Source organism: Mustela nivalis (assembly GCF_964662115.1).
Source record: "Mustela nivalis genome assembly, chromosome: 10".
Lineage (NCBI taxonomy): Eukaryota > Metazoa > Chordata > Mammalia > Carnivora > Mustelidae > Mustela > Mustela nivalis.
Genome location: NC_139029.1, coordinates 51,462,476 through 51,479,903, shown reverse-complemented (window position 1 = coordinate 51,479,903; position 17,428 = coordinate 51,462,476). Strand labels below are relative to the sequence as shown.

At 41.7% G+C, this 17,428-nt stretch overlaps 1 protein-coding gene across 8 annotated transcripts in view; it reads right to left on the bottom strand.

The window, feature by feature from the left end:
- AK4 (adenylate kinase 4) overlaps window positions 1-17,428 on the bottom strand; it is a gene marked incomplete at its 3' end in the record, with an annotated part of 69,921 nt that overhangs the window by 17,480 nt on the left and 35,013 nt on the right. For 5 of the 8 annotated variants that reach the window (XM_082687860.1, XM_082687862.1, XM_082687863.1 and 2 more), the window contains one exon: window positions 15,380-15,499. The exons of the other annotated variants lie outside the window; for them this stretch is intronic. In XM_082687860.1, the coding sequence (XP_082543986.1) occupies window positions 15,380-15,499 (120 nt within the window). The remainder of the gene's footprint in view (window positions 1-15,379; window positions 15,500-17,428) is intronic. 8 annotated transcript variants of the gene reach the window in all.

Here is a 17,428-nt window from a genome sequence, read left to right as displayed (position 1 = left end):
TCTTGGAGGGTTCTTCCTACACCATATATACCTTGCTCTCACTCTCCCTGAGAACTGCAGAGTACCCCACGGCTGGCCATATACCATCATTTAACCCACTGCCAACTGATGGGCATCTAGGTTGCACTGACTTGAAGCACACCAGGGAAAAACTAGCTTAGCAGAGAGGAACAGAGACTCCAAAGACAAACTGGCTGGGTTTTCCCCGCAGTTAATGCCACTTTCTGACGCTGTGACCCTGGTTACCCACCTCTCTGTACCTTAAAATGAGCACAGTCATGTCCAATTCAGAAAGTTGTGAGGAATGAGCAAATTAGTATATATAAACCCCAGCAGAGTGGCTGGCATGCTGGGGGGAGCACTGGCAAATGGAGCCAAAAGCCAACACTGGGGGAAAATGAGGCAACGCGGGACCGGAGGTTAAGAAGACAGACAGCAAGTTTAGTAACAAGAAAGACACAAAGGATAAAGAGAAAGGACCAGTGGGGAGACAGACTGGTAGCACCACCATGACCCAACATGCTGCGTTCACATCGGAGAGTAAGTCTCCTCCTCCTCTCCAAGGAGAGACCCGAGTTTTCTTTAAGGCAGAAGTAGAGAGAGTATCTGCCAGGAGTCAGAGGAAGTGTAGGGGGACGGTGGAGAAGGCTGTAAGGAAAGGAGTCCAGAGGGTACGGTGGAAAAGTGAAGAATGAGAGGGAAGGAAGAGGGGAATCAGTAATAGAAAAAGAAAAGAAGATAAAGAAGAAAAAAGGACGCCGAGGGATGACGTACCTTTCCCTTAATAACCAAGGATCACAGACATAAAAGGCACAGTTAGAAATGACGAGCTTCATGGGACGCCTGGGTGGCTCAGTTGGTTAAGCAGCTGCCTTCGGCTCAGGTCATGATCCCAGGGTCCTGGGATCGAGTCCCACATCGGGTTCCTTGCTCGGCAGGGAGCCTGCTTCTCCCTCTGCCTCTGCCTGCCTCTCTGTCTGCCTGGGCTCGCTCATTCTCTCTCCCTCTGTCTCTGACAAATAAATAAATAAAATCTTAAAAAAAAAAAAAAAGAAATGACGAGCTTCAGACAGTGTCTTTCCAGGGCAGGTGTGGCATCCTAGTCTCTGAAGGTATCACAAAGGCCTCACAAGAGGGCCCTGGCAATGGGCTGGGGCTCTCACTGAAGTCTGGGATGCAGAGTCCCAGGCCTGGGGGATCACAGGTCCTGGAGAGGGGCTCTCCATCACCCTGGCCACTGATTATCAACCAAGAATATCCCTGTATCAGGGCATGAGATGTTCATTTTGACTCTGGTGAGGGAAAATATGGGTATGTTCCTCTTTTATACATTTAGTTAACATCTGGTTAACACTGATCCGCCTTCTCTTCTAAAGATCTACTCAGGGTATGAGATTCAATTCCTTGGTACTCAAATTGCCAGGATACCGGGATTTGAAAAGAAACAAATAATTAGTAGATATGGAACTTAAAGCATGATCCATGGAAATATTTTAATAGAAAATCTGTTTTTTGCTTTGTTTTTTGAGAGAGAGAGAGAGAAAGCATGTGCGCATGTCCTGGGCTGGCGGGGACGAGGGGCAGATGGAGACAGAGAGCGAACATGGGGCTCCATCTCACAACCTGAGATCATGCATGACCTGAGTTGAAATCAAGAGTCGGATGCTTATCCAACTGAGCTACCCAGGTGCTCCGAAAATCTGCATCTAAATAAGAATAGACATTCTCAACATGAAAGTACTTAGATGACATACATTAAGTACATTCGAAGTGATTTGGACTAGATAAGCTATGGCTGCATTGGTGGACCCAAGAGAATCTGCCATTCTAGCTGTGGGTGTGTATTCATCTTTAAACACACTTGCTTAATAGCCCCTATTAAAAACTTCGAGCACCCCGGATGACTGAATGGCTCAGCTGTTAATCGTTTGCCTTTGGCTCAGGTCATGATCCCAGGGTCCTGGGATCCAGCCCCATGTCGGGCTCCCTGCTCTGCAGGAAGCCTGCTTCTCCCTCTCCCACTACCCCCTGCTTGTGTTCCCCCTCTCGCTGTGTCTCTCTCTGTTAAATAAATAAAATCTTTAAAAAAAAAATTTTTTTTTTCAAGCTCCCTGAGGGCTGGGGCTGTGCTTATTCCTGATGTGCCCCAGGACACAGTCGGATTCCCATGCGGATATGGTGTTCCTGGTGGGCAGGGATTACTGACCAAGTGGACTAGATGCACACCCAAATTCTGTCAACAGGTGGCAGCAAGAATAATTCTTCAATTTAGAGAGAGCAGCAATAAATTTTTGGTATGCTTTTATTTTTACTAAAAGTAATCCTCAAAGACATGTTTTCTAAATGACTAAAGCAGAATTCCAGCTTCCTTAGATAACCCAATCCAAGTGAACCTAAGATTCCATTAATTGTTGAGGAAACCAGAAAATCCAATCAGTAAAGTAAAATAAAGAACCCACTTAAGCACAGAGTTTGTGTTCCTCCCTTTAACTACACATGACGCTGCTTATCATACGGTTTCTCTCCAGGAGTATAGAAAACCTACTTCGAGCTTCCAGACTAAGCTATCCACCCCCCACCCTTGTCTCTTAATCTGGCCTAGAAAGGTTGCTATGTCCTGATGAATCAAATAGCCAATCCATGTAGAAAGTTGAAATTTTATATAGTTAAATTTCTCCCCAAATTCGTGTTATACATCACTAATTAGAGTGCCTAGAGGTTATTTTTTAGACACTCCCCCCACCAAAAAGATTCACCATATGCAGGAAGATGTCGTTAAATCCCTGACATGGTATGTTTCCAGCAGTGCTGGCCACTGGGCCTTGGCACCTACTCCTCTGAGCCATGCCAAGAACCTAAGGGAGGGCAACCGAAGCAGGAGGTGCCACAGCAACAAGGGAAGAGGGAACTAGGACACTTCTGTTTTTCTAATTTGGAGTGCCTTTCCTCCAGAGGAAGGGCGCAGAGCCAGAGTCCACCACCACATTCCCAGGCAGAAAAGCAAGCCCTCTCCGTGTGATGAAAATAAAAGGGCAGTTTTGAAGGGCAACTTCCAAATTCCGCCTGGGATTGGCAGTTTGTGAAAAGGCCACACAACACCAGGCCCCCTTCCTACGTCTATTAGGACCTGGGGCCAACATGGTTGCTTCTGACCATACATCTCTTCCTAGCTGGTGGGAAAGCAAGAACCAAGTTACAAATATGCAAGTCACTGTCCATCACAATTAATCACTGAATGATTAAAGATGAAAGCGGGCAGTTATTCTTCCACAGTCTTCCCTAACCCAGAGGTGTTCAAACTATTTATACCACTGGCTAGAAGCCTCAGTAGCAACTTAAAGTTAATCACCGTCAAAACCTGTTTTATGAGGGCCTTTCCTGGCTTACATCTTATAATTACCTTATCTTTTGGCACAATATTTATTTGTACGTGTATCCAAGACCTCCATATTCCACTTCATCCGGTTTTTATTAACAGATGGTAAAAAGAATAAGACACAGCTGGGCTCCAGATGCTGGCAAAGAGAAATGAAGCTACATTGTATCACTGGGTGAGTTCCACAGTTCCTGCTGAACTGAAAGCTTGGGACCTACTTCCTCCTTACTGAGATCTTCTAGGGACACCTGGAACTCTTCTATTACATATCCTAGAGTTTATCCTAGATCGACAATAAGCAGGTCCTGCTCCCAAGGAGCAGTCAATGATTTAAAAACTTAGATATGCTATCATCACTACTGAGGGATCCACTGATAGAAGATAGATACTACAGAAAATTTGGTTTTAAATCATAAACTGGGATTTTCAAAGTGGCTTAGGAAAATAGAAAATGAATTCCTATTAGGTAGGGATTCTTGGGGAAATCAAGTGGTTTTGAGATTCTCTGGTATCCACGTAATGATTTTTCCTGTTTAAGGATATAGATGAAACTTGTGGCTTATCATCTCTGTTCTTAAACAAAATATACTAGAACCATGGAACCCTTTCCCAGTAAAGGAAGATGCTGGAAGGTGCAGTTCACTGTAAATCTTTTGCTGAAAGGCCCCTCCTGTTTACTTTTTCTTTGAACCTAAGTTTCCATATAAATAAATTAGGGGAAAATGGGTCCCACTGTATCTCAGTTGAGATAAAAGGAATTTGCAAATGACTCCATCAGAGGCCCATGTTTTTATCCCAAATAAAAGAAGAGAAGCCCAGTATCCCTGACATGGCTCAGCTACAGGCTGCAGGTGAGACACCTCTATCATCAGACATGTATTTATAAGCTTTTTCTACGTGTCAAACACACTTGTAGGTATAGGAAGGTACAAAATATCAAATACACAGGTAAATCCGTAAGTCACATTTTAAGGTATGAAGAACAAATGAAACAGGCAGTTAGGACGGTACAGCTAGGACCCAGAGAGGAGAGGATATGGGTGTAGAGATCTAATGAAGCGATCCCCAGGAGAGTGTAGAGGTATAGCACGGCAAGTAGAGGGAACAGTAAGTGCGAAGGTCCTGCATCATCAGCACACACAGCGTATAAAAAAGTAAAGAAATTCTCAAGTGGCTATGGGATAGAAACACAGTTCTGCTCTCCCCTTCCCTCGAGAAAGAAAAGAGGTCTGAACATATATGAAGACAAAAGGAAACACAAAAGTGTGAAAATTTTAAATGAAATATGATAAAGTAAAGACAAGGACTATTCAATATAACATCCGATAGAACTGGCATCCTTGAAATAGAAAAATTGAACAAAAGGATGAAAAAGATGTCATACAGGCCCAGCTCCTTCAAAGGCAAGATCTGGAGATCAAAAGGACACACTACCTACAGGGGGGAGGACAGAAGACAACAGGGAGGCAGTCTATTTACTCCAGTAAATAGTCTATTTACTCTAATTTCTCAGGAAGTCTATACAGAAAAAAAAATCATCTTCAAAAAAGTCAGACAGGCCTTAGGGCTTTCCAGAGCAATAACCCAGGCCTGAAGAAGATGGAACAATGGCTACAAAGTTCCAAAGGGCACAAGGACCACCCGGGGAGTATGACGCTGGCTGAACTGCGGACTGATGAGCAGACATTTTCAAACATGAGAACTCAGGGAACACCATACCTCTGAGCCCTCTGCTAGGAGGGAAGAAAACATCCAACAAAACCCAGCCAAGGGGCACCTGGGTGGCTCAGTGGGTTAAAGCCTCTGCCTTCGGCTCAGGTCATGATCTCAGGGTCCTGGTATCGAGCCCTGCATTGGGCTCTCTGTTCAGCGAGGAGCCTGCTTCCCTCTCCGACCCCCGCCCGCTCTCTGCCTACTTGTGATCTCTCTGTCAAATATATAAATAAAATCTAAAAAACAAAACAAAACAAAAAACCCTATCTTTAAAAAAAAAACAAAAAACAAAAAACAAAAAACCCAGCCAACGTAATGATGAAGGGAAAAGCCATGGTTAAATTCAGATGCAATTCACATGCAGAACAATTCGATCACTTAAAGTGTATAATTTGATGGTTTCTTATTTATTCAGAGATATAACCAAAAGATTAATCAAAATAAAAGGAACAGAGACATGGCAATGGGTAAGAAAATCAGAGCCCTACATCTTTTAGATGTAGGACAAACAAACAAACTAGGAAATTCAAGGTACAGCAGAAATTTTTTAATAAATTTTTGCAACAGGGCGCCTGGGTGGCTCAGTGGTTTAAGCCTCTGCCTTCGGCTCGGGTCATGATCTCAGGGTCCTGGGATCGAGCCCCACATCGGGCTCTCTGCTCAGCAGGGAGCCTGCTTCCCCCTCTCTCTCTGCCTGCCTCTCTGTCTACTTGTGATCTTTGTCTATCAAATAAATAAATAAAAATCTTTATAAAAAAAAAATAAAAAATAAATTTTTGCAACAAAAACCAATGAAAATTGAGACAGAGGGAGGGGAGAAGAGGTGGGAGGAAGTATAAGTCTATTAATCCTCTTACTGTTCACTGCAGAAAGACAGTATCTCTCTGTCTCAATCTGAAATGTGAAATAAAAAAAACAAGTATGTCAATCTCTTAATGGCTTTCCTAATCTTCAAGAGTCTCTGCAAGAATTAACATCCCTGGTGATGAAGAAAGATTTATCTCACATTCAGTAAGAATTCCTCCAGGTTCACTTTAGCTTTGCTACTATTAAAATTTTGAGTAAAGTTAGGGGCGCCTGGGTGGCTCAGCGGGTTAGGCCACTGCCTTCAGCTCGGGTCATGATCTCAGGGTCCTGGGATCGAGTCCCACGTCGGGCTCTCTGCTCAGCAGGGAGTCTGCTTCCCTTCCTCTCTCTCTGTCTGCCTCTCTGCCTACTTGTGATCTCTCTCTGTCAAATAAATAAATAAATAAATCTTTAAAAAAATTTTTTTTGAGTAAAGTTAAATACTTTTAATGAAAGTACACAAAGTATGGTGCCATCCTTACACACTTCTAGGTGCGTATGTGCAGCATCTAGAATGATGGTTTTCAACTGTTAACCCTGATTCATTCTGGCTAGTGGGGTTTCAGGTGACCAGTTGCTTTTCCTCACATTTTCCCATATGGCTTGAATGTTTTACAGTAATCTCATGTATCACTTTTATAAGGACAGTGTAAAAAAGATAAAATTCCCGGCACTTTGTCACATCTAACGCTTCTCCTTACCCTAATCAATTTTTTCATCTTTCCAAAATCTGTGTTTCTCTTACTAGTGATGGGACAATTAACAGAGTTTTAGATCATTGTTTTGTATTATTGGGTAAAGTTGAATGGAAGCTGGGGAATTTTGTTTAGCTATAGTTTCCTCAGGTGTACTTAGTGAGGGATGAACAGGATGATCTTTATTTATTAAAATGACCCTTCAAGTTTCTCAGCCATTTACTAATGAAATTCTAAGTTCTGACATCTATGCCCTTGTCAGTATGTGTTTGTATGTATATACAACATTGGTAATAACCTGTAACTACCATCTGACCACCTACTGTGTTTCAGGATTCCACTAAGAGTTCTGCATTTGTCAGCCGATCCTCGCAAACCTATGCCATATGCACTATTTTACAGATGAGGAGAAAGAATCCAAAAAAGGTTAAGTATGCTTGCTCAAGACTATACAGTTAATAAACTACATTAACGATGTTCAAGTAAGAGTTACAAGTCCATGATTTTCCCACCACATTACTGCGTTCTCGGTATGCTGCTTTGTGTGTACTAAATGCCCAGTAATTGCTTCATACTTCAACTAGCAAAGGATGCCTCAGATGCTATGGGTGAATATTCGTAATTCATCCAATTCCCGAGATACTGGTTTTATGAATTAGGGAAGCAAGCTCCCCTACCATCTAAAAGTAGGAGATAGTTTCATCCTGGTGCCTTACTTTATAGACTTCTCCCATCCAAGTATGAACCAGGCCTGACCCTGTTTAGCTTCCAAGATCAGACGAGATCGGGCGCGTTCAGGGTGGTTTGGCCACAGACTAGACTTCTAATTCAGTGGCAACAGCAAATGGGTTAAGCGTATCTCTAAGTGTATGAGACACGCCCAAATAGAGAGAAATCCTAATTTAATAACTAAAGTAGGTCTAAATTTATGATATTAAAAAATCTACTTAATTTACGGGTTTAATCTACTTAATCTACTTAATTTAATTTGCCTGGGTGGCTCAGTCAGTAGCGCACTGCCTTTTTTTTTTTTTTTTTTTAAATTTATTTGACAGACAGAGATCATAAGTAAGCACACTGCCTCTTGATCTCAAGGTCATGAGTTCAAGCCCCACGTTGGATGGAGATCCCACTTAAAAACAAAGCAAAACAAACAAAAAACAAACAAAAGTCTAGTTAATTTTAAAATGTTGGTTAGAAAGTTAAAAAATAAGTTATTTCTTCCAGCTCGAAGTCTTACATTTTAAACTTCTTCTAACTCATATCTAATATTAACTTTGATGTTTATTCAATGCCCTCCTTTTGAATTTTGCAACATGTTTATTAACTTTTGCCCTCACCCCCTTTTCTGACGTTGTATATGATCATATTTTCAAGCTCTAGGGCTGTCCAATTATCTGCTGTTGTTTAAAACCTCTACACCTTTTGCATACAATGTTCCCTGCATCTATAAGGTGCGTTTATTCTCTTTCAAAATTTAGCTCTTGGTGTCACCTTCTCCAGGAAGCCTTCCTAAGAGCTGCCTATCTCACCCCTAAGATAGAGTCAGTTCCTTCCTCCTCAGTGCTACCTCTCACTTTTCACCCTCTCCACGGGGGCTCCCAGGGTCCTAGACTGCAAGTGTTTATGGGGCATTTGCTCTTCCTGGAGTAAGCTCAGAAAGCAAGCTATACCCGCCTTAGACCAACGCCAAGCTCACTGGGACACACAAAAAATGTATGCTCGATCTGTGTTTTGATCTCTGAACCAAGTATTTCTAGGGTGTGTTCAAATATCTCTGTATACACATGTTTTCCATACGGCCCCTGTTAAAATCTAGTCAGTCTCCAAAATCACAGAGTGAATAAACACAGCCAGGGTTGCCTACTACATTAAAATTGTTTCTCATCCCAAAGCAGCAGCGGGATCAATCAGAAGAAAGCCACCATGGATCGGACAAGGTCTCAGGAAAGAATCCAACCAAATGAACAAGAAAAGAGACCCAAGGCTTTGCCATGTTCTTCAGTCAGACCCTTTGAATGTAGGAAGTCATAGGATAAAAACACAGTTCTTAAAGTCTGGAGGTAAATCATAGAAACCAAAGACAATCCTCGCTGCCCGGAAAGGATCACCACCATATCCTAAATGCCATGATGGCAGGTCCCGCCTACTATGCTCCTCTGCTGTGGGGTCTTGGTTAGTGCCCCGCACAAGGACGGTGCTCAAGAAACGCTCAGTTGTAGGAAGAATTATGAATGCTTAGAACCAAAAGCAGCTGGCACAATCGCCTGCGATCATTAACAAAGAGGACACAGTAGCTTTAATGGAATCAATAGCTAGACATGAAGTCTGAACAGGCTTTACTTTGGGTAAGGGTATATCTATGACAAGAGGAGAGTGTCCTCTATTTCAAGTCAGGTGTCACCAACATGACTCTGCATAACCTAACCTTGCTGAGCAATTGTCTCTTCCTGTGCTACTCAACCCATATGACGATTCTGTTTAGTATCATTTAAGAATATCTGAATATTTAATAAGGATGTTAGAAAGTATAACCAAACATAGGTCTCAGGTATTGTAACTCCTTCTTCTAAGAACACGATAAAAAAGAAAAAAAGTGAAGTCTGTTTTAAAACAGAACCTGACGGATGTTCATCTTGGAGAAGATTATTACGGCTACACGGCCACCAATAGTCTGGTCCCCTAGCACCCACCTTTTACTTGCTTACCCAAGACTGAATAAGGACATACCTTGGAAACAGCACGGGTCAGAGATCATTTAACCCTCAGGGAAAACAAACATACACACACAAACACTACACACATTCAAGCAGCTCTGACCTTCTGCTTAAGATAAATAAATAAATAAGATGTAAAAATCCCGGAATTATCTACAGAGAGCAGCAGTCAGTCCGTGTTGGAAGCTGCACAGAACCACAAGCAGGAACATACCACCACGGACCAAAGGACGACTCTCCTTCCAAAGGGACCTTTATTCCAATGAAGGGTTTAAATTATATTCCACTCAAAATGCCAACACTGAATGCTTCTTTTTATGAAACCAAACTCTGACAGCAAATCTAAAATATTTTGACACCTCACCTAAAATCATATGGTAGACAACTGTTACATTTTGTTACCTGGAGATAAATTGGGACTGAGTCTGAGAACTTGCAGGTTTAGTGTTTAAATACACAGGTTGGCAGGCACATTTAGAAATGAAAAACTCTATTACTAACACCTCTACCCACTAGCCCCACCCAGCTGCCAGTCCTTTTTTTAAAAAGTGAAGAATTTATATATGTTTTAAAGAGATGGTTACTGTTTTCTACCTATGATTTCATCTCAAGATCACCTAGTAAGCAGTAAATACTCTCTTTATGTGAGACTTAAAAAAAACCCAAAACCAAAAACTATGGTTTTATAATAAAATTACAAGGTTTACAGCACATTCCATTCTTCTAGTAGAATATTTGTCTTAGAAATTAAAGAAAACTATTTTTTAGAACTGTTCTCACACATTAAACTTCCAAGGAAATTAAAGAAAGAGGGGGAGAAATGTTCATAGCAGCAATGGCCACGGTTGCCAAACTGTGTAAAGAACCTAGATGCCCTTCAACAGTAGAATGGATAAGGAAGATGTGGTCCATATACAATATGGAGTATTATGCCTCCATCAGAAAGGATGAATACCCAACTTTTGTAGCAACATGGACAGGACTGGAAGAGATTATGCTGAGTGAAATAAGTCAAGCAGAGAGAGTCAATTATCATATGGTTTCACTTATTTGTGGAGCATAACAAATAACATGGAGGACAAGGGGAGATAGAGAGGAGAAGGGAGTTGAGGGAAATTGGAAGGGGAGGTGAACCATGAGAGACTATGGACTCTGAAAAACAATCTGAGGGTTTTGAAGGGGCAGGGGGTGGGAGGTTGGGTGAACCTGGCAGTGGGTATTGTGGAGGGCACGGATTGCATGCAGCGCTGGTGTGGAACATGAATTCTGGTACACTGAAAAAAAAATTAAAAAAAAATTATAAAAAAAAATAAAAGAAAGAGGGGGAAAAGAGGAAAAAAAGGAGAAAAAACCCACACACACACACACACACGTATGTGTATGTATATATGTATGTATGTATGTATGTATGTATATATGTATCAACACATAAAGCAGTGCTTCTTCCCCAGATGGAAGGTACACTGCAAAGGTAAAGTAGTGCGGAACTATTTTTAGCAAGGCCATAGCTGACCAAACCACAGAGCACTCAGGCACCCCATCCACCCACCCCACCCTCCGGCCTTCCCTTGGCTTGCATCCGCTCTATTTGTTTCCACCCACCATTTGCAGATGCCTCTCTACAGACATATGGACCAAGATGATGAGTCATCTGTCATCCAGAATTCCTTTCTTGACCTTTTCACATTCAATCACCTTTAGTACACTCAACAGGCACGTCCTCCGTGGAGCATGTGGCCTGTAGCATAAGGAGTTGAAGGCTGAACACAGAACGAGGCATTCCTAACACTCCTCACTTTGCCAAGTGGATTTATTCCAGAGCTTTAAAGGAAAATCACAACTGAAAAAAGTGACCAGATGGGGCCTCAAGGAGAAAGATACAAACGAAATCAGCAAGGATACTGACGCACTTCGCTAAAAACAGGTCTGTGATGTAAAGAAATTCACTTCTTCACCCTGAGAAGGAAAGTTACGGCAAAAGCAGAGCACAGGGCGCATTCCATAACTGACGCTGACTTCCAACTTCACACACACACAGTATTTTTTTAAACTATTTCTGAACTTGACACTTCATGTAGTTACAAAAAGAGAAAAAATTCAGGACCTGTATATCAAGTGGAACAAATAATAATAAAAAAATATCCTGTCTATAGAGCTCTTATTTTATGGCAAGCATTCTTCTAAGGACATTACATTATATTCACTTACGTCATCCTTACAGACCCTTTTCTAAGGCTGGTTAGAGAATGAGGAATGACAGGCCCACCGAGGTAAGAAAATTTGCCCAAAGTCACTGACCGGCAGTAAATGGCAGAGATGGGATTCAAGCGGGCAGTCTGCCACCCAACTCGGGTTCATGGTGATGAGACACTAACTGCTTTGCCAAAGAAGTTTCACATAGATGATCCTTTTTTAAAACAGATTTCTCAGTTTATACCAAGTCTGCTTCACAAGGTGACAAGCTTCACAATGAAAGAATTTAAACCAGTCAAGACGTGGCAGCATCAAAGCTCACACATCCTGGCAGGTCCCTACAGAACGAGTATTGTAGGACTACCTTGTGGGAGTCCACATGTAGTACGTAGAGAATTTAACTCGGCCTAGAGAAGTGCAGGGAAGATGATGACAGCCAAGAAAGACACAAAAAGGGGCACTTGGGTGGCTCAGTGGGTTAAAGCCTCTGCTTTCAGCTCAGGTCATGATCCTGGGGTCCTGGGATCGAGCCCCACATTGGGCTCTCTGCTCAGCAGGGAGCCTGCTTCCTCCTCTCTCCTCTCTCTCTGCCTGTCAAATAAATAAATAAAATCTTACCAAAAAAAAAAAAAAAAGAAAAAAAAGAAAGACACAAAAAGCTCAAAGATCAGAAGGCAATAAAAGAAAACACCAGGGCTGCAGCAGCTAACCTCAATCATTAGAGCTCCTGTCAGTTCTTCCCCTTCAATCCATTCTCTCCTTTCCATCCCACTGCCATTGCTCAAATCCAGGCTTTCAACCTGCCCTTGGTCCAAATATTCCAAAAGACTCTTACTTGGCTTCTAGTCTCCAGCTCCTCCCTGTCCCAGCACCTACTCCCTCCTCAAGGCTAACAGAACAGTCTTTCTGAAAAACAAATCTCACCAACTCCCAACAACTTCTCAAAGTTTCAAGAGTTTCCAGTTCTAACATCTTTGTACGGAATCAAATACCATCCGCTCAGGGACTTCTCAACCCTGCCAGTCTCTGCTTACAGGCCCAGGAAAATACTAAGCTACGTAATCCTTCTCTTCCCCAGTCCACCTGCCCCTCGGCAGAGAGTATCTGCCCTCCAACCCCATTCATCAACCTATGGAACCTCTACTCCTTCTCCTCTTCTGTAAAGTTGTTCCAATCCCTCCCCCCACTGCTAGAATAGAATTTTCTTCTCTGAGTCTGCAGGGTACCACATATATATGCTTCCATTAGCTATCAGTAATTACTATTTTACACACCTGATAGAATCCCCTAGAGGAATGGGGACAGTGTCCTAGCAATGTATCCATATTGTATCAATAGCACCTAAACAGTTTCTGACACAGAACAGGAGCTTTATTCATTACTGCCTAACGACTAAGAGCATACCCTCCATATGCCATAATAGCTTTTCTCTTCTGGTTTCCTCCAGTCCCATGAGAACAAAGTTCCAAACTTCTAAATCCAAATTCTAGGGGCACCTGGGTGGCTCAGTGGGTAGAGCATCTGCCTTCGGCTCAGGTCATGGTCTTAGGGTCCTGGGATTGAGCCCTGCATCAGGCTCCGTGCTCAGCAGGGAGCCTGCTTCCAACCCTCTCTCTGCCTGCCTCTCTGCCTACTTGTGATCGCTCTCTCTCTGTCAAATAAATAAATAAAATCTTAAAAAAAAATAAATTTGAATTATAGAAAGATACGATCCACGTTATAGCCAACTTTTCAGAATACCTACAAAGTGAGGAATATATGTTAAAAAACACTTTTCACAAAGAACGTTCCACAGAGCAAATCCTGCAGGGTCTCGGTGGGTGTTGGGAATAAGGGGGAGGATTCTAAGATCAAATCAATGCGGAAGATGCCTCATGATGTCTCCCTCTGTGAAGAGCTAAACAGCACTGTCATCTTACAGTCAAGTAAAAAAAAATGTGTCTAACTTTGACACTTACTACCTTTGGGCAGTTACCTAAAGCCTCTGTTTTCTCATCTATGAAATGGGGATTAATGGTATATACTTCATATGGTTATTGTAGGGACAATAAACAAGAAGTATCAGATGTTCAGAACAATGCCTGCACACAGCAAATACTCAATAAATGCTAGCCATTTTTAATATTCAACTTGACACAAGGTCTGTTTTATCTAGAAATTACTAACACTCCACATTACATACTTTGAGAAACACTGATATAAAGAACCTACCTCCTACCATTTTAGTCATTGTGAACATTCATGGCTCCAGACTTTAAGAGAAACAGAGGCAATCAGTTTAAGGATAATGCCTCTGGCTTCCCTGGGGCTGGCAAACACCAAGGTTTCACCTGTCGCAACTTGCTGAAGCTTCAGTTTCACCAAATTAAGATAGGATTGAGTGCCTTGTGGGAATTAAAAACAACTGCTCTGCAATGGAAAGAAGATGCTTACAGATAAACCTCACTATCTGCCATTCTGTGCTCCTAGGAAATAGCATGTTCATCAAGTTTCTATTTTCATCATATCAAGGAATCTTGCTATTTAAGAACAAGACAAATAATCCATCCAATCCATTTTTTCTCCTTTAATAATGGGCAAACTTAAAGTAGGAGATTCTTAATTTCAGCTTCACGAAGAATAAAACTGTGCAATACATTATGTGTGAATGTCTGCACGCCTCTCCTAGGGGAAATATCACAGCTGTCATCTAGAGGCCCAGACGCCTAAAAAGTTCAGGAACCACTAAACTGAGTCTTTAAATCAGGTCCAGGTATTACTGTTTGTTTGTTTTTTTAAGATTTTATTTATTTATTTGACAGAGAGAGATCACAAGTAGGTAGAGAGGCAGGCAGAGAGAGAGGAGGAAGCAGACTCCCTGCTGAGCAGAGAGCCTGATGCGGGACTCACTCCCAGGACCCTGAGATCATGACTTGAGTCAAAGGCAGAGGCTTAACCCACTGAGCCACCCAGGCGCCCCCAGGTATTACTGTAAAAAAAAAAAAAAAATCAAACAGTATCAAAGGATGTATCAGGTATTTTTATATCCTTTCAAAGATTGCCTATGCATGCATTTCTCTGTGTATACAATAACATCATACCATCCTCCCGTGTTTACATAAACAGAGGACATGACATACACTCTCCTGCAGCCAGCCATCTTCACGCAACAGCACCTTACAGGTCTATTCATGCCCATGAAGAGGTATGCATTATTTGGTTAACAGACATACCAATGTCTGAGGCATCCCTATGATGGGATACTTAGGTTGTTAGCAGTGTCTTGCTATTTACAAATAATGCTGAAAATACACAACTCTGACGATACATCTTTAGGAAGAAAGACGGCACGGAACTGCTGAGTCAGGAAGTACAAAGACTGCTCAACTGTCCTCCAACGGTTGCCCGTTACATACTCTCAAAGTATTTATTTCCTACACACTCAATAAAAGACTTTCAAATCTTCTATCTCTCTTAATCCAACGCATAAAAAATGGTAACTCGTGGTTTTAATTTGTGTGGCCTATTATGAACATGGGAACCTTGGATTTAAGAGGAGTTAGACTTATGACAACTTAGTGACGGAAACAACCAGCACCATCGAAACTGGAACAATGATGGGAATTCTATATGATTTGCTTCCAGGTCAGTGGCTCTAGGGATGGCGGTCTGGACACACAGAAGCAGAACAGCTTCACCACAGTGGGATTCTAGCATGTCACCAAATTGGAAGACGCTTAAGTAAGTGACTGCAAATTGAGAAGAAAGAAAAGTATTTTGCAGCGCTCCCTTAAGAAGTTAAGGGAGTGTGCGTAACCCGCTATCCGCAGAGGTCCAGCTTACCCACGGGCTCAACTCACCGTCTAGTAGCCAGTGCTGGCCGCGTCTACTCTCCAGCTCCGACATCATGAGGCGTGTGATCACATGATCGGGAACCAAAAGACCCTTCTCTATGGACTGCTTTGCCATATCACCAACTTCTAGCAAAAAAAAAAAAAAAAAAAAAAAAGCTTACAGACTCCTTTCTGACAGTTTTGCCTCCTCTCCCATTCTTCCCTGTGAGAATGCAGGGAAAGTTATAGGTAGAAGCTCTGGAGGTAATTTTTAAAATACTAGTTTCAATAATAGCAGCCCTGTCTCCCATTTGTCTCCCAAAGGATTATAAAAGTGGTTTTTGAAGATACACACAGATAAAAGAGCATAAATGAAGCAGAGAAGATATAAGCAGGAAACGAAAGATGGAGTCCAGAAGTCCTGGTACCTTCCCAGAGGAGAGCCCCGAAGTGGACAAAGAGCTCCCTAACAGTCTCAGACAACAAGGAAATGTGACCCATGACATGGGCCATGGTTTATGGAAGACTAAAGGAGCATTGGGAAGCACAACCATTCCTTAGGGACCAAAGAAAATATTCCCACTGGTCTTCTAGAAAGAATGCTGGATAACAAGCAGGTTTACTTCTTTTCATGAACCTCAATATAAATAAATGGCACCTTGCTGACACAGTTGTAAAAGCAACTCATTATTATTAGAGGGCCAAGTTCATAAAAGGATATGATTTTTTTTTAAATTAGAGAAAAAATGCTTCTATCATATTTTAAAATAACCATTTCTTGTATGAGGAAATCGTGAGTTGGTTCAGCAGAACAAATTACCAGTTTAAACCTGTTAAATTTCTAGGAATTGATTTTTTTTTTTTTTTTTTAACCAAGATGAAGTCCTCTACTCTCCAGAGAACTGGAAAAGAGAATAAACCACTAAGAACCACATTCTTGACAGGCCAGTTATGTTTTTGTAAAGACATAGAGCACAATTATGTTACTGGGGAAAAAGCTCAAAAATCACTGTCCCCACCTTCACCGTGAATTTAGGGTAGAACCTTTCCTTCCCCAGGCTGAGTCTACACTCCTAACTCCAACTTCAGCACTGAAACATGGGCTATGAAGAGCTCCATAGCACTGGATTACTGGACAAAGTATCTCAAAGTCAGATCCAATGACGCTGATTCAGGAATGTTGAAGGAAACAAAAGCCAAAAGACAACCACATTGGGGAATGTGGCTAAACATGCCTATGTTTACATCCATTCAAAAAGTATTTATTGACTCTATACTGGGTTATAGATAATATCGTACAAGAAGAGCAGTGAATAAAAGTTGCTCCCTACTGATATTTAAACAGTGTTACTTTCATGCAGAGTAACAGTAACAATCATTAACCAAGTAACATACTACCTCAGCATACTAGGTAAGCTGCTATACCAGGCACTGGGCTTTAGCACTTTCTGTTTTTTCCTTAAATCCTCCTAAGATCTTCACCTTCAGATAGGAAGTACTACCCATCTTTTTTATGACAGCTTTACTGAGATACAATTCACACACCAAAACACTCACTGCCTTAAAGCTACAACTCAGTGATTTTTAATACATTCTCAATGTGCAACCATCACCACTACCTAATTTCAAAACATTTTTTATCACCCCAGAAGGAAACCCTGTACCCATTAGCAAGCACTCCCCATTTCCCCCTCCCTCTCTCTATCTAGCCTGACAGCAGCAACTAATCTACTTTCTGCCTTTACAGATTTGCCTATTCTGCACATTTCATATAAATGGAATCATATAATATGTGGTATTGTGTGTCTGGTTTCCTTCACTTAGCATAAAGTTTTCAAGGACATTATTGTTCCATTGTATAGATATACCATATTTTGTTTAATGGGCACTGGCACTATTCCCACCTTTGTCTAATATTAACAGTGCTACAACAACTGTCCATGCGCAGGTTTTTGTGTGAACATACGCTTTTTCTCTTGGCTATACCTGTATGGTATGTATGCTTTGTATCTGAAAAATCACTGTGAGACCGTATGCTTGGAGGAACTAGAATGTCTGGTGCTGTCCTACTCTGCA